The sequence below is a fragment of the Oncorhynchus clarkii genome, chromosome 8 (assembly GCF_045791955.1).
Source record: "Oncorhynchus clarkii lewisi isolate Uvic-CL-2024 chromosome 8, UVic_Ocla_1.0, whole genome shotgun sequence".
In the NCBI taxonomy this organism is placed as follows: domain Eukaryota; kingdom Metazoa; phylum Chordata; class Actinopteri; order Salmoniformes; family Salmonidae; genus Oncorhynchus; species Oncorhynchus clarkii.
In genome coordinates, this window is record NC_092154.1 from 17227198 (window position 1) to 17249447 (window position 22250).

The 22250-nt window shown below is 42.7% G+C and overlaps 1 protein-coding gene across 1 annotated transcript in view; it reads right to left on the reverse strand.

Moving 5' to 3' along the window:
• Window positions 1-22250, reverse strand: part of LOC139415400 (interphotoreceptor matrix proteoglycan 1-like) — a 37861-nt gene that overhangs the window by 7258 nt on the left and 8353 nt on the right. The window contains exons 3-13 of the mRNA XM_071163514.1: window positions 20888-21054; window positions 20178-20212; window positions 17694-17743; window positions 17431-17543; window positions 14980-15129; window positions 13733-13791; window positions 12908-12928; window positions 11886-12064; window positions 11744-11805; window positions 10317-11649; window positions 7703-9642 (exon numbers count right to left, since the gene is read on the reverse strand). Of these exons, the coding sequence (XP_071019615.1) occupies window positions 7703-9642; window positions 10317-11649; window positions 11744-11805; window positions 11886-12064; window positions 12908-12928; window positions 13733-13791; window positions 14980-15129; window positions 17431-17543; window positions 17694-17743; window positions 20178-20212; window positions 20888-21054 (4109 nt within the window). The remainder of the gene's footprint in view (window positions 1-7702; window positions 9643-10316; window positions 11650-11743; window positions 11806-11885; window positions 12065-12907; window positions 12929-13732; window positions 13792-14979; window positions 15130-17430; window positions 17544-17693; window positions 17744-20177; window positions 20213-20887; window positions 21055-22250) is intronic.

Here is a 22250-nt window from a genome sequence, read left to right on the forward strand (position 1 = left end):
GAGATTATCAGTGGTCTTGTATGTCTTCCATTTCCTAATAATTGCTCCCACAGTTGATTTCTTCAAACCAAGCTGCTTACCTATTGCAGATTCAGTCTTCCCAGCCTGGTGCAGTCTACAATTTTGTTTTTGATGTCCTTTGACAGCTCTTTGGTCTTGGCCATAGTGGAGTTTGGAGTGTGACTGTTTGAGGTTGTGGACAGGTGTCTTTTATACTGATAACAAGTTCAAACAGGTGATATTAATACAGGTAACGAGTGGAGGACAGAGGAGCCTCTTAAAGAAGAAGCTACAGGTCTGTGAGAGCCAGAAATCTTGCTTGTTTGTAGGTGACCAAATACTTATTTTCCACCATAATTTGCAAATAAATTCATAAAAAATCTTACAATGTGATTTTCCTGATTTTTTTTCTCATTTTGTCTGTCATAGTTGAAGTGTACCTATGATGAAAATTACAGGCCTCTCTCATCTTTTTAAGTGGGAGAACTTGCACAATTGGTGGCTGACTAAATACTTTTTCCCCCCCACTGTGTGTATATATTACACATTTCTATATTACACATTACACATTTCTAAGTCAAAAAAAAGTATGTAAGAAAAGATTCTAGCTTTAAAAAATAGGTAATTGCTCAGATCCTGAATATGCCATAGATGACAGAAGTCAGGAGGAAACAGACTTTGCCTCGAGTTATTTCTTTCAATTGGAAATATTGAATACATTTAGAACCGTTACTGGCAGGCAGCACATTGAACAGTTGTTGCTCTTTAGGAAGCGACTGAGGATATCTGCATTTACATGTTAAGTATGCACAGATTGTAAGTCCAAATCTTTAGAAGTACATATCCTCAAGCATGGAAACCCTTCAAAGTTTGCCTACTGTACATACGTGCATAGCTGGGAATCTGAATCAAATTGAAAAACAACATCTAACTACCTTGTTTCTCTGTGGCCCTGAGGGCTGAACATAATTGGCCGTATATAGTACCACAGTATGAGTCATAATACCCATAAAACCTAGTGGTCAAACAGGGAAATGGTTTGAATATTTTTTTCCACCATTCATTTTTCCCATATGGGATTTTAGAAACACTTCAAATAAGGGCTGTGTTTTGTGTAGGCTTACCTTGGTGGGAAGTTTTGGTAACCCTGTAAATCTCTCTAGGACAAGGTGACTTTTGGAAAGTATTCAGACCCCTTGACTTTTTCCACATCATTCTAAAATTGATTAAATTGTTTTTTCTCAGCAATCGACACACAATACCCCATAATGACAAGGGAAAAACAGGTTTTTAGACCTTTTTGCACATTTATATAAAAACAACAACTGAAGTATCACATTGACATAACTATTCAGACCCTTTACTCAGTACCTTGTTGAAGCACATTTTGGCTGCGATTACAGCCTCATATATTCTTGGGTATGACACTACAAGCTTGGCACACCTGTATTTGGGGAGTTTCTCCCATTCTTCTCTGCAGATCCTCTCAAGCGCTGTCAGGTTGGATAGGGGAGTGTCTCTCCAGAGATGTTAGATTGGGTTCAAGTCTGGGCTCTGGCCGGGCCACTCAAGGACATTCAGAAACTTGTCCCAAACCTACTCTTGCATTGTCTTGGCTGTGCGCTTAGGGTCGTTGTCCTGTTGGAAGGTGAACCTTCATCCCAGTCAGAGGTCTTGAGTGCTCTGGAGCAGGTTTTCATCAAGGATCTCTCTGTACTTTGCTCTGTTCATCTTTCCCTTAATCCTAACTAGTCTCCCAGTCCCTGCTGCTGAAAAACATCCCCACAGCATGATGCTGCTACCACCATGGTTCACCGTAGGGATGGTGCCAGGTTTTCTCCAGAGGTGACGCTTGGCAATCAGGCCAAAGAGTTCAATCTTGGTTTCATCGGACCAGAGAATTTTGTTTCTTATGGTCAGAGTCCTTTAGGTGCCTTTTGACAAATTTCAAGCAGGCTCGCATGTACCTTTTACTGAAAAGTGGCTTCCGTCTGGCCACTCTACCATACAAGCCTGATTGGTGGAGGGCTGCAGAGATGCTTGTCCTTCTGGAAGGTTCTCCAATCTCCACAGAGGAACTGTGAAGCTCTGTCAAGGTGAACATTGGGTTCTTGGTCACCTCCCTGACCAAGGCCCTTCCCCCCCGATTGCTCAGTTTGTCTAGGAGGCCAGCTCTAGGAAGAGTCTTGGTGAGCCCAAACTTGATTTTTTAATAATGATGGAGGCCACTGTGTTCTTGGGGACCTTCAATGCTGCAGAAATGTTTTGGTATCCTTCCCCAGACCTGTGCCTCGACACAATCCTGTCTACGGACAATTCCTTCAATCTCATGGCTTCGTTTTTGCGCTGATATGCACTGTCAATTGTGGGACCTTACATTGACAGGTGTGTGCCTTTACAAATCACGTCGAAGCAATTGAATTTACCACAGGTGAACTCCAATCAAGTTGTAGAAACATATCAAGGATGATCAAAGGGAAGAGGATGCATCTGAGCTCAATTTTGAGTATCCGAGCAAAGAGTCTGAACACTTATAGTACCTACTCATTCAAGGGTTTTTCTTAATATTTTACATTGTAGAATAATAGTGAAGACATCAGAACTACGAAATAACACATATGGAATCATGTAGTATCCAAAAAAAAAGGTGTTAAACAAATCAAAATATATTTTATATTTGAGATTCTTCAAAGCACCCACCCTTTGCCTTGACAGATTTGCATACTCTTGGCATTCTCTCAACCAGCTTCACCTGGAATGCTTTTCCAACAGTCTTGAAGGAGTTCCCACACATGCTGAGCACTTGTTGGCTGCTTTTCCTTCTCACTGCGGTCCAACTCATCACAAACCATCTCAATTGGGTTGAGGTTGGGTGATTGTGGAGGCCAGGTCATCTGATGCAGCACTCCATCACTCTCCTTCTTGGTCAAATTGCCCTTACAGACTGGAGGTGTGTTGGGTAATTTGTCCTGACAAAAAACGAATGACAGCTAAGCTCAAACCAGATGGCATGGCGTATCGCTGCAGAATGCTGTGGTAGCCATGCTGGTTAAGTGTGCCTGGAATTCTAAATAAATCACAGACAGTGTAATCAGCAAAGCACCCCCACACCATCACACCTCCTCCTTCATGCTTCATGGGGGGAAACACACATGCAGAGATCATCCGTTCACCTACTCTGTGTCTTTCAAAGACACGGAGGTTGGAACCAAAAATGCCACATTTGGACTCATCAGACCAAAGGACAGAGTTCCACCGGTCTAATGTCCATTGCTCATCTTTCTTGGACCAAGCAAGTCTCTTCTTATTGGTGTCCTTTAGTAGTGGTTTCTTTGCAGTAAGGCCTGATTCACACAGTCAACTTTGAACAGTTAATGTTGAGATGTGTCTGTTAATTGTACTCTGTGAAGCATTTACTTGGACTGCAATTTCTAAGGCTGGTAACTCGAATGAACTTATCCTCTGCAGAAGAAGTAACTCCGGTCCTTCCTTTCCTGTGGTGATCCTCATGAGAGCCAGTTTCATCATAGTTTTGATGTCTTCACTGTTTTTCGACAATGACACAATACCTGTTTTGCAAAGGTGTCAGCTATAGATGATGTGCAGGAGCTGATAGGGATTTGCAGTTTTGCATGATGTCTACCTTGATGCTAATTAGCATTTTTGAAATCAGAGTAAATAGTCTAATATATTGATAAAAGTCACCTTTACATGGTTATCAAAACATCATGCCAGAGTAAGCCTTCACAAAACACAGCCCTTATTTGAAGTCTTTCTTAAATCCCCTGTGGGACCACCCGTTTTATGGGTATTATGACACCGCCACTGTGGAGGCCTATTGCTCCAGTAAAGTAGAACACCGATTTGTATTGTAGCTCAAATAGAATAGCAAGTACCATATTAAGGGTCACTCTGTGCCAAGGAGACTACATATATGTATGTATCTATGCCTGCACTCTCCTTTATCATTATTCACAATGAGCTGGCATTTCAAATCCATTAACTTCTCAGAAGCTTCATTTGTCCAGTGGGTATAGAAAGTCACCACCCCCTTTCAAGATGTTCACATTTTGTTGCCTTACAGCCTGAAATGGAAAAACCCATCAAATTTGATTTACACACAATATCCAAGTGAAAAAAAATTGTGAAAAAAACAACTTTAAACGTAAAACACCATATTTGGGTAAGTGACCCCCCCCCCCCCCAGTTAGAATTGCAATTGCAAACATGCTGAGGTATAACCAACCAGACCACTAATCAAGTTAATTAGCTTTCATCTGTGATCAATTGTTGTGACTTTGATTAGTTCAGAACAACAACAGTTGTTCATTGAGGACTCCACTGCTTAGTAGTGCAATTCAAAGCAAATAATCCACTATAGGTGGAAATGTACTTTCAAAAGATCTATGAGATAAAGAAAAAACGAGTGGCAAGAAAAAAAACTCCTCAAAAAAAGTCACATGAAGTCTCATATGAGCTTTGCCAAATAGCACATTGTAGTTCCTAAGCCAAGTAGCAAAAGGTACTGTGGTCAGATGAGACAAAAATATATTGTTTTGGCTTGAACGCAAAAAATATATTTGGCAAAAAACCCAATACATCTTTCCACCTAAAGAACACCATGCCTACAATAAAGCACAGCAGTGGCAGCATCCTGTTGTGGGGGTGGTTCTCTTCAGCAGGGACTGGACCACTTGTCAGGATAGAAGGGAAAATGGACAGTGCAAAATACCGACAGATTCTTGAGGAGAACCTGCAGCCCTCTGCCAGGAAGTTGAAAATGGGAAGACGGTTCAAGTTTCAACATAACAATGACCCAAAGCACACCGCCAAAGCAACCGTACAGCAGCTGAAGGACAAGAAGGTGAATGTCCTTGAGTGGCCTAGTCAGAGCCCCAACCTAAATCCCATCGAGAATCTTGAAGAGTGCAGTCCATGAGCGGTCACCATACAATTTGACTGAGCTTGAACAATTCTGCAAGGAAGAACGGGCAAATATTCCAGTCTAGGTGTAACAGAAGTCCTCTTCTTCAGAAGAGGAGTAGCAAGGATCAGACCAATGTGCAGCGTGGTAAGTGTCCATAATGATATATTTAATAAATATATTTAATAAAAGTACAAACAGACAACTAAAACAGTCCCGTATGGTGAAAACACTAAGACAGGATACAACCACCCACAAAACACAATAGAAAACAGGCTACCTAAATATGGCTCCCAATCAGAGACAACGACTGACACCTGCCTCTGATTAAGAACCATACTAGGCCGAACACATAGAAATATAACAACAGAACAAAACATAGAAAAACAACATAGAATGCCCACCCTAACTCACGCCGTGACCAACTAAAGTAAAGACATAAAAAAGGAACTATGGTCAGAACGTGACACTAGGTGTGCAAAATGAGTAGAGAAGTATTCAAAGAGACTCATGGCTGTAATTCAAGCGAAAGATGGTTTTGCCAAGTATTAACTCGTCGGGGTGTTCACTTATCCAAATAGTGTATTTGACTGTTTTCATTTTAATACATTTGAGTTTTAAACAAAAAGTTATATTCACTGGGATATTGCGGGTTACTGTGTGTAAATAAGCTGGAAAAAGTCTGATTTTGTGTTTTCATTTCAGGCTGTAAGGAAACAGAAGGTGAACATTTTGAAAGGGGTTGGTGACCTTCTATACCCACTGTACCTGGTTCTAATATGTCCTGTGTCCTGATCTTGTTCACATTCTGATTGTGCCCACATTTCCAGGCATGCGTCTACACTTGGTATGACAATGTGTCTCTTATCCATCCTCTGTGTTCTCATTGTGACTAGATTTCCTGATCCCTCACTGTATGTAAGTTATTTGACAGATATTCTTTCAAAATAAGATTTATTTTGACACATATTGACGTCATAAGGCAATGGTGCCACCTGTCAATGATTTTAGAGGGTGGATTAATTATGATTTAAAATGGTTTCACTGTCCAGATCCGTCTACACTTGTAAGCTATCCAGAGTCAATGCGTGCCTGACTACCTTCGGAGGTGGTCAGGAAGATCAGATCAATGTGTCTTTTAATTGTCTACACCTGTCTAAAAATGTGGGCACAATCAGATTGTAGACAAGATTAGGACAAAGGACGCATGTTAGAACCAGGAATAAACAGGGATAGAGAGTCTGGTCCCTGGCCCTTCAATTTACAACTAGTGTCATTTTGAATCCTGATATGAGCCCAAACAGGCTATTCCGTTGGATTCTGCACATGTGGAGAGTCTGAGGGGTTAGCAGCATGCGTTTAGTGGTGAGGCTATTGGGCCAATGACATAGTGACAGCAACAACAAAAAAATGTCTAAAATAAGATTCTCTCGCTCTCCCCCTCCCTCCCATCTTATCACATCTAAAGGAACTAGAGCAGTGTGAAAGTGTTCTGTTCTCAACATGGCACATCCCTCATCTTCTTCAGCTTATTAGCTGTAAACTAAGTCATCGCTCTGTACACTGAGGGGAACGTTGCATTTGTTTCAGCGTGGATGTGAGACAAATGAATCTACTTATGTGCATAAGTAAATCTAAATCACCTGTTGATGATACAGTACAACCAATCATCAAGCTCAGTAGAAAGGTGAAGAAAGGTTAACCAGGCCTATACTGTCACAAACAACATACCCATCAGCTGTATCATTTCAGTGTACGTTATTCTGAAAGCTGAATCTACCATCTTATGACTTATTGCTAATTTAAGTCAATGTTGAAGCAGGCATGTCAGTTTAGTCAGAAGACAAAGGAATCATGCATAACACTGGGCTTTGAATAGGATGTCACTCAAAAATAGTCCATTAAAACCAGCTGAATTGAAGCTACAGTATGTCAGTTTTGTTCCAGCGCAGGTCAGGCAGTTTTCAGCATTAATTAAGCTAAGAGCCATTAGTTAGAGTGCAGTACATGAATCTAAATGATTCAATCTAATCACTTAAAGGCCCAGTGCAGTCAAAAATGTGATGTTCATGTGTTTTGTATATAATTCCACACAATAAAGTTGGAATAATACTGTATATTGAAAATTATGATAATGCCCTTTTAGTGTAAGAGCTGTTTGAAAAGACAGCCTGAAATATTTGCCTGTTTTGGTGGGGTGGAGTTTTGGTCTGCCTGGTGAATTGTTTAATAGACCAATAAGAAAGAGAGATCCAAACTAAGAAATTGCTCATTGTTGTGAAGCTATGTGTGTTTCTTTTCAACCATTTTAATTGAAAACAATCACAGTAACGTACTTAATTGTTACCCAGAAATGATTTGATATTGAAATAAAAATGTCTGCTTTGGACCTTTAAATAACAAACAGACTGTGATGCAAATGCCTTAAGAAAATGTTAGCTAGTTATCAACCAGGTTGTAATAACCACCTCCATCTAATGTCCTTCTGAAATAGGCAACACAATACACTTTTTTCCGTCTTGTGAAATACAGACTGTAAATCGGTGTAAAGCAGTTCCTCCTTTCTACATCATTTGTCAGTGATAAGTCAATGTATATGGGCTTACACAGCATTGCCTAGTAATAAGGACCAAGGCCACTTCCTATTATCTTTCTTCCCTTGCTTGGGCTGGCAGTATCCTGTTTTAATCTTATGACATTGGGTTCAGTAGCCTGCTGTAGCGCAACAAATAAATGCTGTCACTTATCTCTTTATGAACATATTTCATTCTCACTCACCAGCTCCACAAAGGTGTTCTCCAGGGATCTGTATTCTGAAGAGCTCTTGTTGAAGAGATCATCTGAGAACCTCATGTTGGTGACCCGTAGACTGAAGAACACTACCAGCTCCCTTCCTTTACTGGCCGTGGTCATGGAGGGCGTGGTCAGGTATCTCAGTGGTGGAGACGCTGTGGTCTCAAAGGGGTGCTCCTCGGGAGCCAATGGGTATCCACTGGCATCTGGAAGGTCAATGGCCTCTGTGCTCACCAGGTCCATTTGGTCAAAATTGTCTGCAAGGTCTTGCACGCTCTCATCCTCAGGTTCCGAGACATCTATGACCTCCTCTTCAGCCTCCTTTTCATCGATAACAACCACCTCAGGCTCCTCGGCATCCTCCTCCGTAGGTTGTAACTCTGAAGCTGACTCTGTTTCATCTACCTCAGGCACAGTGCCAGATTCTGCAGGTGGTGTTGGTGAAGAGTCTTCGATGGGTTCTGCTGTCACTGCTATCTCCACTGCACTGTCGCCTGGCAATGGAGCCAATTCCACTTCACTGAACCCTGGCAATGGAGCCAATTCCACTTCACTGACCTCTGACAATGGAGCCAATTCCAGTTCACTGTCCTCTGACAATGCAGTCTCTTCCACTTCACTGACCTCTGGCAATGCAGCCTCTTCCACTTCACTGACCTCTGGCAATGCAGCCTCTTCCACTTCACTGACCTCTGGCAATGCAGCCTCTTCCACTTCACTGTCCTCTGGCAATGCAGCATCTTCCACTTCACTGTCCTCTGGTAATGCAGCCTCTTCCACTTCCCTGTCCTCTGGCAATGCAGCCTCTTCCACTTCACTGACCTCTGGCAATGCAGCCTCTTCCACTTCACTGTCCTCTGGCAATGCAGCCTCTTCCACTTCACTGACCTCTGGCAATGCAGCCTCTTCCACTTCCCTGTCCTCTGGCAATGCAGCCTCTTCCACTTCACTGACCTCTGGCAATGCAGCCTCTTCCACTTCACTGACCTCTGGCAATGCAGCCTCTTCCACTTCACTGACCTCTGGCCATGCAGCCTTTTCCACTTCACTGACCTCTGGCCATGCAGCCTCTTCCACTTCACTGACCTCTGGCAATGCAGCCTCTTCCACTTCACTGACCTCTGGCAATGCAGCCTCTTCCACTTCACTGACCTCTGGCAATGCAGCCTCTTCCACTTCACTGACCTCTGGCAATGCAGCCTCTTCCACTTCACTGACCTCTGGCAATGCAGCCTCTTCCACTTCACTGACCTCTGGCAATGCAGCCTCTTCCACTTCACTGACCTCTGGCAATGCAGCCTCTTCCACTTCACTGACCTCTGGCAATGCAGCCTCTTCCACTTCACTGACCTCTGGCAATGCAGCCTCTTCCACTTCACTGACCTCTGGCAATGCAGCCTCTTCCACTTCACTGACCTCTGGCAATGCAGCCTCTTCCACTTCCCTGTCCTCTGGCAATGCAGCCTCTTCCACTTCACTGTCCTCTGGCAATGCAGCCTCTTCCACTTCCCTGTCCTCTGGCAATGCAGCCTCTTCCACTTCACTGACCTCTGGCAATGCAGCCTCTTCCACTTCACTGACCTCTGGCAATGCAGCCTCTTCTACTTCACTGACCTCTGGCAATGCAGCCTCTTCCACTTCACTGACCTCTGGCAATGCAGCCTCTTCCACTTCACTGTCCTCTGGCAATGCAGCCTCTTCCACTTCACTGACCTCTGGCAATGCAGCCTCTTCCACTTCCCTGTCCTCTGGCAATGCAGCCTCTTCCACTTCACTGACCTCTGGCAATGCAGCCTCTTCCACTTCACTGTCCTCTGGCAATGCAGCCTCTTCCACTTCACTGACCTCTGGCAATGCAGCTTCTTCCACTTCACTGTCCTCTGGCCATGCAGCCTCTTCCACTTCACTGTCCTCTGGTGAATGATCTTTGAGACAGGAGATAATATTTCAATAAGTCACAAACCATCACAAGTGAGTTTTACCCATACTGCAAATGCCTTCCAACTGAATATGCAGATTCATTACCTATATGGCTGCAGGGATGAAACAGTTTCAGGCAAGACCTTTTGCAGGGCCCTGCTGTGAATAATATTTCTTCACATTTATTTGATTAAAAAAAATCTATCTGCATTGTTTGATAAAGTACAGTATCCCTCAGCGGTGTAACCATTGGTAATTGGTAAGTCCCGTGTGGCTCAGTTGGTAGAGCATGGCACTGCAATGCCAGGTTTGTGGGGTGGATTCCCACGGGGGAACAATGCTTAAGTATGAAAATGCATGCACTCGCTACTTTAAGTGCTCTGGAGGAGAGTGTCTGCTAAATTATTAAAATGTAACAAATGAATTATCAAAAGCCTTTTATTGACCGCGTACGAAATGATGAACACCACATTACTGTTCTTTCATCATCACGCAGCACAGCACTCAGTCCAAATATAGAACATTAATATATTTCCTCTCTGGGCCGAACTCTAATAATTAGCTGTAATGCACCTGCACACCTCTATCAACAAAATGTATTACTTTAAATGTTTAATTGTCTCTGCGTTTTGTAGTCCTTTACAGGGCTAGAACAGCTTTAATAACCTGCATTGCTCACCTGATTGGTCCACAGTATCAACAACTTCGTCAGGGTAGATGTCCTCATATCCAGGGTATTCAGGCAATAGTTCCTCCATGTCCTCCTCAGATGACTGGTCTTCTATTGGCACAATATTGTCCTCTTCAACAGGATAAGTTTCCTCTCCAAAGAGAGTGTCCTCTACAGATTCCAGAGGTTGGAAGATTTGAATTTCTTCTGCTGGTGGTTCATTAACATCTTCCTCAGGTTCTGGTTCCTCAACTACACCTTCCTCAGGTCCCGATATCTCAACTACCTCTTCCTCAGGTTCCGAGACCTCAACTACCCCTTTCTCAGGTTCCGAAACCTCAACTACCCCTTCCGCAGGTCCCGATAGCTCAACTGCCCCTTCCTCAGGTCCCGATAGCTCAACTACCTCTTCCTCAGGTCCCGATAGCTCAACTACCTCTTCCTCAGGTTCCGAGACCTCAACTACCCCTTTCTCAGGTTCCGAAACCTCAACTACCCCTTCCTCAGGTCCCGATAGCTCAACTACCCCTTCCTCAGGTCCCGATAGCTCAACTACCTCTTCTTCAGGTCCCGACAGCTCAACTACCTCTTCCTCAGGTTCTGGTTCCTCAACTTCTTCCTCTTCAATCGGAATAAGATTCTCCTCAACTTCAAGGTCCTCTATTGCTTCAGTAGTAGGCTGATCTGTGATGGCTGAGAGAGTCGTTACAGGTGATCCAGGGTCAGACAGCTCTCCTTCAGTGGCTGTGGTGAGCAGAATCTGAGGGGTTAGAGTATGCTCAGCCTCCTCCTCAACAACAGCCTTCTCCTCTGATATCAAGTTAGGAGGGAGTTCAGCTGGAGCATCAGTTTCTATACTTTCTATTTCAGGAACGGAGGTAATATCCAAATCCTCAGGGGGTAAGACAGGGTACCCATTAGTAGGAACTAAATTGCCAAAAGGTGGCTCAGGGTATTCTTCTGGAACGCTGGGCTCAGCAGCAGAGTCCTCAGCAGGAGGGGTTGGGAAATAGTCTCTGACAAGCTCACCAGTTCCCTCATCAATGGCATGGATGGTTTCAATCATGTGTGTGATAAATGGCACCTCTTCCTCTGGTTCAGCTGTTGCTTCAAACTCACTCTCATCAACATCTTCGTAGATGTAAGGCACATCACCCCTCTCTGGTGGGGCTTTTTCTTCTTCTACTTCTTCATCTGGAATGTCTGTAGAGTCCAGGAGGTTGACGAGAGCATTTTTCTTTTCCACAGGGCCGAGTGGAACATCCAGACGAGGCTTCTCCCCAGCAATCTCTGGCTCATCTATGGCTATTTCCAGGTCGTTGTGGATTGATGGCGTACTGGACTGTTGATGGAAAAGACAAAAAAGCATGTTGATACATATTTCCAAGGTTTGGTATTTCGCCTTAGGTAGTTTAGATTAAAATGCCAGTACTTACATACTCAATCACTTCCTCAACAGCTTCCTCAATAGGTGTTGTAGTTAATGGAATCACTTTTACTGTGGAAAGATGTACAAAAACGATGCAAAATCATGTCTTTTAGAAATATAACATAACTTATTCACAGGGAATTGGTTACCTGGTTCAAAGTTTAATGACTGTAGATCCACTGGTAGAGAGGCCTCTTCACTCAAAGCATTGGCCACCCTTTCCCGCAGGCTGGGCACAGATGACACTGGAGTCCCTGTGTCATCCTCTGAAACTTCTGTTGAAATTGTCTCAAAGACCAGGGAATAGTGCACTGTCACTGCTCCAGGTCTGAAAAATAAGAATATATTGTAAGAGAGCAGAAAATAGTAGCTCTTGGTGATGTACTGCATTATACAGATCTAGATAAACTATAAGGATTTAACTACGTAAACTAAAAACACAGCAATCCTCTGTCAGGTTTAAAATTTGGAGAGTCAAAAATGGCTGATTTTATAGACAATATCAAAAATGTATTCAATATGCAGCTCTGACATAGAGAAGCTGGAGGACAAACAGATTAGTTAAATGGGATTTTGATTAGAATAGTAATGATACCATCAATGGTGGATTTCTTTCCATTTTGTTTTTGTAAATAGTGAAGACACAGACAAAAGTCGAATTAGTTGTGAATCATTTATCAGATTAGTGGAGCAGGCTTGAGGATGTTATTGCCTGTGACAGCACTGGCCACAATGGGCCCTGCAAATTAGGGAAGGGAGCAACTCGGCAATTATTCTATTCACACAGGGGTTTTATTGCACTGCTTAATTTCCTTCCATCCTAAAATGAAGAAGACAGGAGCATTAACACCCTTTCAGAAAGATTTAAAGAAGCACATGTTAACCTTCAATGAGATACAGAAGGGATATCAAATGTAGGCCTAGTTTCAGCTGATTTTGGTCCTCATTCCTCAACTGTGTCCCTGGTTGATGTATTGACCCACCATGGCTGCACTTAGAGCTGAGTAATTGCCAAGTTGGTGTTTGTTTAGGTCATGTGATCCCTCTCTCCTTGGGCCCTGTGTTAGATCCAGATTAACACTGAGAGGAGAAGCAGACAGACAGGGACAAGCACACAGAGGGAAACAGCAGCTACCACTCAAGATGGCTCTCATTACAGTAATTCAATTACCCGTCACTCTCCTGGGTCTCGCTAGGATTTGGACAGGGGAAGAAAATAGGCCGTTAGTATGTGACATAATGACATGCCATCTACAAGGAAATAGATCATCATTCATTGCTGGTCGTGTGTCATGACATCACAGGGTGTTTGTCTCTTGACACCACAGGCAGCTGGTGGCACCTTAATAGAGGAGGACAGGCTCATAGTAATGACTGGGATAGAATTGTTGAATGGTATCAGACACAAACACGTGGTTTCCATGTGTTTGATGCCATTCCGTTCACTCCATTCCAGCCATTATTATGAGCCATCCTCCCCTCACCAGCCACCTGTGCTTGACATGTATACTTTTGCATTTGAATGTAAAGATATAATAACCTTCAGTGTTAAATCACAGGAAAGGAAAGGTATACATTTTTGGCATGCATGTGAGTCACACTAATGACAAGTATTCAGTTCTTACTACAGTCAGCATAGCCAAGAGCACAGCCTGTAACATGACAGAATGGCTTGGATGGCACTCAAATATTTTCTGTTCCTAGAATTTGACTGAATTTCACCTAGGTGGGAATGAGCTAGTTTTGTTTTCAAATGAATCCGTGTCCATGCCACATCAACACTTTGTTAAGAAGGTCCGATTAAATAAATTGAGTCTCAGAGGAATTTCTCAGTGCAGTGAGAGGCTGTGGATTGATCCCTACTGGCAGGGTTCCCAGCTTGCACCTGTCTTTCATCTGTCTAACCTAATCTATTGCCATTTAATTTGCTCACCAAAACGTCAGTATTAAGCACGAAGGCACCAGATGTGATTATTCATGTCTGCCACAGACTTACCTGATTCCCAAAACATTGATATCTTTAAATCCTGGGAGTTTGTCAAAAACATGGAGCATCTGTGGGAAAATAAGTTTGTTTTAAAGCTTACAGAATCACATATGATGGCATTTCTCTCCAGTCCATATAGCAGTCCCATTAATAATAAGACAAATAAATGTTACTAGTTACATAATGTAATCTGATCATATTCCCTAGTACTGTAAATCAGTGCAGAGGAATGTATGAATGAGACACCTAAATTAATTGAGCTCTTTCTTTATTTAATCACATTTAGCACACACTTATGACATAATCATCTCTTATGGAGCTTTGAGAGTCCATTGGGGGAAATCCAATGAAGGACTCCATCTCCAATAAAGCTCGATACAGTATATGCGAACTAGCCTCCAGAGCACTTGAATTGGATCGTTATGTGAAATTAATCAGATGTATTTTCTCACAAAGAGTAAAACGGTTGGCAGAGCTTTGGGCTACGTCCCTATTCTCCACCCTTTTCCAAAAATGTGCACTTGCACCTTCACTGTCATGGATTTAAAAGCATGGGATTGGTGCAAGCATTGGCTGGAGGGAATCTCTACCATTGAGAATGTGCAATTGCATACTTTGGGAGAAGGGTGGAGAATCGGGACTAGGCCTTGGTCTAGTCAGGTTGAGAATCCAGCACCGACAGTCCAAGTGGAACTCACTAATCTGCTTTATCTGCCTCTGGCTCATGGTCCTGTGGCATTATATAATCATCTTTACCATGAACCCCCTCAGAGGGCCACAACCCATGACGACAGTACCACTTGTAGTAACATGTTACACAACACACCGTGCAGCATCAGGCGCCTACATCCGACAGTTGATTGTGTTACACTGATAAGATCATGCCTTTATTTTAATTGGGAAATGTTGTTTGAGGCTCTGTGCCTACATTAAAAACCTATTAAAAAACACTCAATAAACTGACACGGAATAAACTGTACCTCAAGGGAATCAAAACGTATATATCATTGGTCTTAGGGACTTAAAATCATCAATAACATTTTAATGATGGACATAAAGAGGAGTACAGACTACAGAGCTCCCATATGTCTCGTCTTCTACTATGCAGTATGTCAGCTAGCCTGGGTGTCAGTCTGTAGGCCATCATGCCTTCAACACCTTGTCACAAAAGTTCATGCCTTTTGGCTTGACAATGACAGCAATGTAGTTGGCAAAAGCAAAAACAGATCTGGGACCAGGCTATATTATAATCTCACCTGGTCTTGCAGGTGATGAGCGAGGTCAACATATTGGGGGGAGTCAGGGTCGTCCAGTAGTTCCTTGTAGCCTGGGTCCACGAGGTCAATACTGAACTCCACTATCACCTCCACAGGCTGCTCTGGGACAACATTGGGCAGCTCAGAGTCCTACAAACAGAAGACAACATGGTCCTATTCATTACGCACAAAAAGAAAAGAAAACAGATTGAAAACATGGAGGGACAACCTGAACTTGTCCAATAAGAAATCACTGGTTTTCGTTTTCCATTGCAAAACATCATGCTATGTTTTGCCCTAATGAATAGGACCCGGTAACTGTACAGGTAACTGACAAAATAAAGGAAACACCAACATAGTGTCTTAATAGGGCGTTGGGCCACCACGAGCCAGAACATCTTCAATTTTATTTATTTATTTTATTTCACCTTTATTTAACCAGGTAGGCTAGTTGAGAACAAGTTCTCATTTACAACTGCGACCTGGCCAAGATAAAGCAAAACAGTGCAACACAAACAACACAGAGGTACACATTGAATAAACAAACATACAGTCAATAACATAATACAAAAAAAAGACTATTTACAGTGTGCAAATGAGGTAGGATAAGAGAGGTAAGGCAATAAATAGGCCATAGTGGCGAAATAATTACAATTGAGCAATTAAACACTGGAGTGATAGATGTGCAGAAGATGAATGTGTAAGTAGAGATACTGGGGTGCAAAGGAGCAGAAAAAAAAATAACAGTATGGGGATGAGGTAGTTGGATGGGCTATTTACAGATGAGCTATGTACAGGTGCAGTGATCTGCTCTGACAGCTGGTGCTTAAAGTTAGTGAGGGAGATATGAGTCTCCAGTCAGTGATTTTTGCAATTCGTTCCAGTCATTGCCAGCAGAGAACTGGAAGGAAAGGCGCCCAAAGGAGGAATTCGCTTTGGGGGTGACCAATGAAATATACCTGCTGGAGCACGTGCTATGGGTGGGTGCTGCTATGGTGACCAGTGAGCTGAGGTAAGGCAGGGCTTTTCCTAGCAAAGACATATAGATGACCTGGAGCCAGTGGGTTTGGTGATGAATATGAAGCGAGGGCCAGCCAACAAGAGCATACAGGTCACATATGGGGCTTTGGTGACCAAACGGATGGCACTCTGATCGACTGCATCCAATTTGCTGAGTAGAGTGTTGGAGGCTATTTTGTAAATGACATCGCCAAAGTCAAGGATTGGTAGGATGGTCAGTTTTACGAGGGTATGTTTGGCAGCATGAGTGAAGGATGCTTTGTTGCAAAATAGGAAGCCGATTTTAGATTTAATTTTGGATTGGAGATGCTTAATGTGAGTCTGGAAGGAGAGTTTACAGTTCTACCAGACACCTAGGTATTTGTAGTTGTCCACATATTCTAAGTCAGAACCGTCCAGAGTAGTGATGCTTGACGGGCGGGCAGGTGCGGGCAGTGATCGGTTGAAGAGTATGTATTTAGTTTTACTTGCATTTAAGAGCAGTTGGAGGCCAATGGAAGGAGAGTTGTATGGCATTGAAGCTCATCTGGAGGTTAGTTAACAGTGTCCAAAGAAGGGCCAGAAGCATACAGAATGGTGTCGTCTGCGTAGAGGTGGATCAGAGAATCACCAGCAGCAAGAGCGACATTAGTGACGTATACAGAGAAAAGAGTTGAAAAAAAAAGAGAAATGAATCGGAGGCCCAAGAATTGAACCCTGTGGCACCCCCATATGAGACTGCCAGAGGTCCGGACAACAGGCCCTCCGATTTGACACACTGAACTCTGTCTGAGAAGTAGTTGGTGAACCAGGCGAGGCAGTCATTTGAGAACCTTGGCACCTTGGCATAGATTCTCCAAGTGTCTGTAACTATACTGGAGGGATGCGACACCATTATTCCATAAGAAATTCCATAATTTGGTATTTTGTTGATGATGGTGGAAATGCTGTCTCAGGAGCCACTCCAGAATCTCCCATACGTATTTGGGTTGAGATCTGGTGATTGAGCCATGGAATATGGTTTACATGCTCATCAAACCATTCAGTGACCACTCTTGCCCTGTGAGTAGGAGCATTGTCATCCTATAGCTGCATGGCCATGGTAGACAAAATAATGGCCTGCCAAGCATTTTTATACATGACCCTAAGCATGACGGGGTGTTAATTGCTTAATTAACTCAAGAACCACACCTGTGTGGAAGCACCTGCTTTCAATATACTTTGTATCCATAATTTACTCAAGTGTTTGCATGATGTTGGCAGTCACCTGTATTTGATAAGAGGTGTAGTGCTAGACCATATGGCTAAATGCTATCAGCTCACTGTCTCTGTCTGAGAGGAACAAGACAACAGCTGGACTGGGCAACAACAAGCAATATTTCTCTCAACTTTCATTTCAGTCTGCAAGCTGTTAGCGAGCTAAACAGCTAGACTAAAATAAATGTTGTTTACCTCCTCCTCCACAGTTTCTACTTCAACTGTAACCTCGGGAGCATCAGGGACGCTGGCAACGCCGGTTACAGGAGCAGGTGGTTCTGGTGTTGCAGTCTGGGCCTCCTCTGGACCTTAACGGTTAATTACAATTTCATACTGTGTATTAGATTTCATTCACCATTGGCATGTGCTTCTTGATTCAATTGCTTGACACATGTTGACACAGCGTCTTGACACAGCGTCTTGACACAGCTACAGCTTGGTACAGTGTCTTGCCATACCTGTTATATCAGCGACCTCCGGTGCTGCTGTGGTTGTGGCTGCTACCATTCTGCAGGTGAAAGAGAAGAAAATACACATAAGTAACTGTGAAAAATAATATGTAGGGTATGTTTTCAGGTTTGTACCTGATGAGAATATTTGTTATGTTATGTAATGCAAAATGCAAGATTTTTTTAATGTAAAAAATGGTTCCACATTAGCCCAGCATTGCATGATAAAGCTAATGGTTTGTAAAAAAAACAGCACTTGAAAACACGCACATACAGTGCCATTAGAAAGTATTCAGAACCCTTGACTTTTTTCACATTTTGTTACGTTACAGCCTTATTCTAAAATGGATTTTTTTTTTAACTACTCAGCAATCCACACACAATACCCCATAATGAAAAAGGGAAAACGGGTTTTTAGAAATGTTTGCTAATTTATTAAAAATTAAAAACAGAAATACCTTATTTACATAAGTATTCAGCCCCTTTGCTATGAGACTTGAAATAAAGCTCAGGTGCATCCTCTTCCATTGATCATCCTTGAGATCTTTCGACAACTTTATTGGAGTCCACCTGTGGTAAATTCAATTGATTGGGCATAATTTGGAAAGGCACACATCTATCTATATAAGGTCTCAGAGTTGACAGTGCATGTCAGAGCATAAAGCAAGGTACGGGGTTGAAGGAATTGTCCATAGAGCTCCGTGACAGGATTGTGTCGAGGCACAGATCTGAGGAAGGGTACCAAAGCATTTCTGCAACATTGAAGGTCCACAAGAACACAGTGGCCTCCATCATTCTTAAATGGAAGAGGTTTGGAACCACCAAGACTCTTCCTAGAGCTGGCCATCCGGCCAAACTGAGCAATCGGGGGAGAAGGGCCTTGGTCAGGGAGGTGACCATGAACCGGATGGTCACTGACAGAGCTCCAGAGTTCCTCTGTGGAGATGGGAGAACCTTCCAGAAGGACAACCATCTCTGCAGCACTCCACCAATCAGGCCTTAATGGTCGGGTGGCCAGTCAGAAGCCACTCAGTAAAAGGCGCATGACAACCCGCTTGGAGTTTGCCAAAAGGCACCTAAAGGACTCTCGGACCCTGAGAAACAAGATTCTCTGGTCTGATAAAACCAAGATTGAACTCTTTGGCCTGAATGGCAAGTGTCATGTCTGGAGGAAACCTGGCACCATCCTTACGGGGAAGCATGGTGGTAGCAGCATCATGCTGTGGGGATGTTTTTCAGCGGCAGGGACAGGGAGACTAGTCAGGATCGAGGCAAAGGTAAATAGAGCAAAGTAGAGAGATCCTTGATGAAAACCTGCTACAGAGCGGTCAGTCCCTCAGCCTAGGGCAAGAGTTCACCTTCCAACAGGACAAAGACCCTAAGCACACAGCCAAGACAACGCAGGAGTGGCTTTGGGACAAGTCTAAGAATGTTCTTGAGTGGCCCAGCCACAGCCCAGACTTGAGCCGATCGAACATCTCTGGAGACATCTGAAAATAGCTGTGCTGCAACACTCCCCATCCAACCTGACAGAGCATGAGAGGATCTGCAGAGAATGGGAGAAACTCCCCAAATACAGGTGTGCCAAGCTTGTAGCATCATACCTAAGAAGACTTGATGCTGTAATCACTGCCAAAGTTGCTTCAAAAAGTACTGAGTAAAGGATCTGAATACTTATGTAAATGTTATATTTCAGTTTATGTTTAATAAATTTGCAAAAATTACTAAACTTGTTTTTGCTATGTCATTATAGGTTATTGTGTGTAGATTGATGAGGGGGAAAAAACAATTTAATCCATTTTAGAATAAGGCTGTAAAGTAACGATGTGGAAAAAGTCAAGGGGATTGAATACTTTCCAAAGGCACTGTATCCTCTAATTACTTTACAAGATCAATACCATGGCAATGCACAAGCTCTCCACCTGTCTAAGATTAGACTGCCTATCAACCAGCAGTAGAATATGGAAGAGTGCATGTACAGTATACCTAGGAGGATTTTATATATTGTAACTACCTGGGGACATACTTGATGGAAATTCTGTCACGTGAGATGGTAATTTATAGGTATTTAACAACATAGAATGAAGTACTAATGTCTTTACCTATGACTTTCTTTCTCAGTGGCTGCTGCTGCCTAGTTACAATCAATGTCAGCTTGACATATTCTAATAAAGAACTGCATAAGTTAGTTTAATTTCTTGTTAATTTACTATTCATGTACCATCTCGCCTGACTTTATTATCATAATTTCAGTAACAATTGCGATCATGCATGTTCAGTGTCTAAGATGTGTGACTGATTCCTTCATATCTCAAGAGCCACTCTACCATTGAGTGTCCATAACCAGCCATTATGCACTTAGAGAGAGGGCATTATGTGGCAGGTCAACTACAAAGCCTGACTCAAGAGGGCTGCACCGTGTGTGAGAAAGCAGTGCTCCTAGACAACTATCAGCAGACAGCAGGCTGCATAAGGTACTGTCTCTATCCTTACCCAGTCGGCTGCCTCTCATCTCCCAGGTTCATCCTCTGTGAGAGCAGAATCACAATCATAACATAAATCACACACACATCAATTCAAACCAATAACATAACACTTCAAAACTGTGTAGGATGTAAGGTACCACTGAAACATGCACTTAGGAGTGCTGTCTGTAAAATTTTTATTTTTATTTTTTTATTTCACCTTTATTTAACCAGGTAGGCTAGTTGAGAACAAGTTCTCATTTGCAACTGCGACCTGGCCAAGATAAGGCATAGCAGTGTGAACAGACAAATATACAGTATGTGCATGTTATACCCTCATAGGATTGTAAAATAACCAAAGTGACTAGACCAGATTGATGGGTGCTGTTTTGTGTGTTAATGGGAGCAATATAATGAGGATATTTTTTTCTTCCCCTCAAGAGACTGATATGTAATAATTAAATGTCAACAGGTTTGAATAAAGAGGGGAAAGAAACGTAATCAACAACTGCTTTCCCTATAGCTAATGCGCGAGAAACAATGCTATTGTTTCTTGAGGAAAATCTGCAGAAATAAATGGATTTCACATGATATCATAAATTCACCCATTGGCATTTAAAAATACATTTTATCCCTCCCCCAGCATAAAAACGTGCACATGTTCATTCAAATAATGTAAGCAATTATTGGTCTCACAGTTATGACACATTAAAGGGAGTTGTGTCGTTGGTTCCTCACCCTGTACACCATACTCATGTGCTCCTCTGAGTTGCTGAAGTTACTGGCCAGGTCAGAGAGGCACAGAGACTCATGTTGACATGTGTGAACCCAGGTTGTATATTCTGTAGGTCCAGGGATCCGGTCAAAGAAGATCCGGAAGGCCTCCCACACAGCCTCCTGACAAACTGACCAAAGACAGAACGGTGTTCCAGTGAGAATAAAAGATCCTCAGCACAATAGATACAGATCCACATCAAGTCTGAGGGTAGGTCCCAAATAGCACTCTATTCCCTATATAGTTCAATACCCTATTGGCCCTGGTCAAAAGTAGTGCACTATTAAGGGAATAGGGTGCCATTTGGGACATACGCCAAGACCTCATCACAGGGTGATGGTGTTCTCTCAAAGTACAAATAACTCTAAAATCCAGCAAATTATTTTCAGATACTTAAGGTTTCAATAATAGAGACATAAATGCTGGCTTCACTTTCCAAGCGAAGACATGGATGATTCTCATGACAAACAACTTCATTCAGTCACGTACCCAGGCACACACTTCCTCCCTACACGCTTAGAAACCTTTTGGAACCCTTTTTTCTTTGTCTGTCCCCATAGGAGAACCCTTTTTGGTTACAGTTAGAACCCCTTTTTGGTTCTAAGCAGAACACTTTTGGGTTCCATGTATCCATCAGTTACGCAATGTGACACTCTACTCCTTCAAAATAAAATAAACAAAATGTGAAAAGGGGTAATTAGCAGAATAATCTAAGTGCATCTGCATTGGTTTACAAATAAAATGTGCAGCAATGTTGAAATGAATTCAAGACTATTGCTGCCATCATTCAGTTTGTTCTCATCCTTCAATCAACCCATTTTGAGACTTTAAACACGACAAGAGTGTAGGTTGTAGAATAATATTCTGATGAAAAGGTGAAAGTTTGATCTTTAATATTTTTTACAAAACCTGTGGGGAAAATGTTTCATGTCAATTCACAAAAGTGTGTTATCATGTTTTTATTTGATTTTTTAGGCTGGGAACATGTCCCAAATGGCACCCTATTTCCAGGGAATATTGCATGTTGCTTGCCTCAGGGTGAAGCTGTGATATTTCTTCCTACCTCTTTAATCAATGGGACTCTGGATGCCGTGTTATTCTGCTGCACTGTCTTAAATTCTCTTCACTGTCTAGACTCTATACTCAACACCTGCTTCCCACTGGTGCACACCCGGATAAGTCATAGGTACTGCTATGGCTACTTCAATGGTCCACATTCTATACTTACACTACATGACCATGAGTATATGGACACCAGCTCGATGAACATCTCATTCCAAAATCATGGGCATTCATGTGGAGTTGGTCCCACCCTTGCTGTAATAA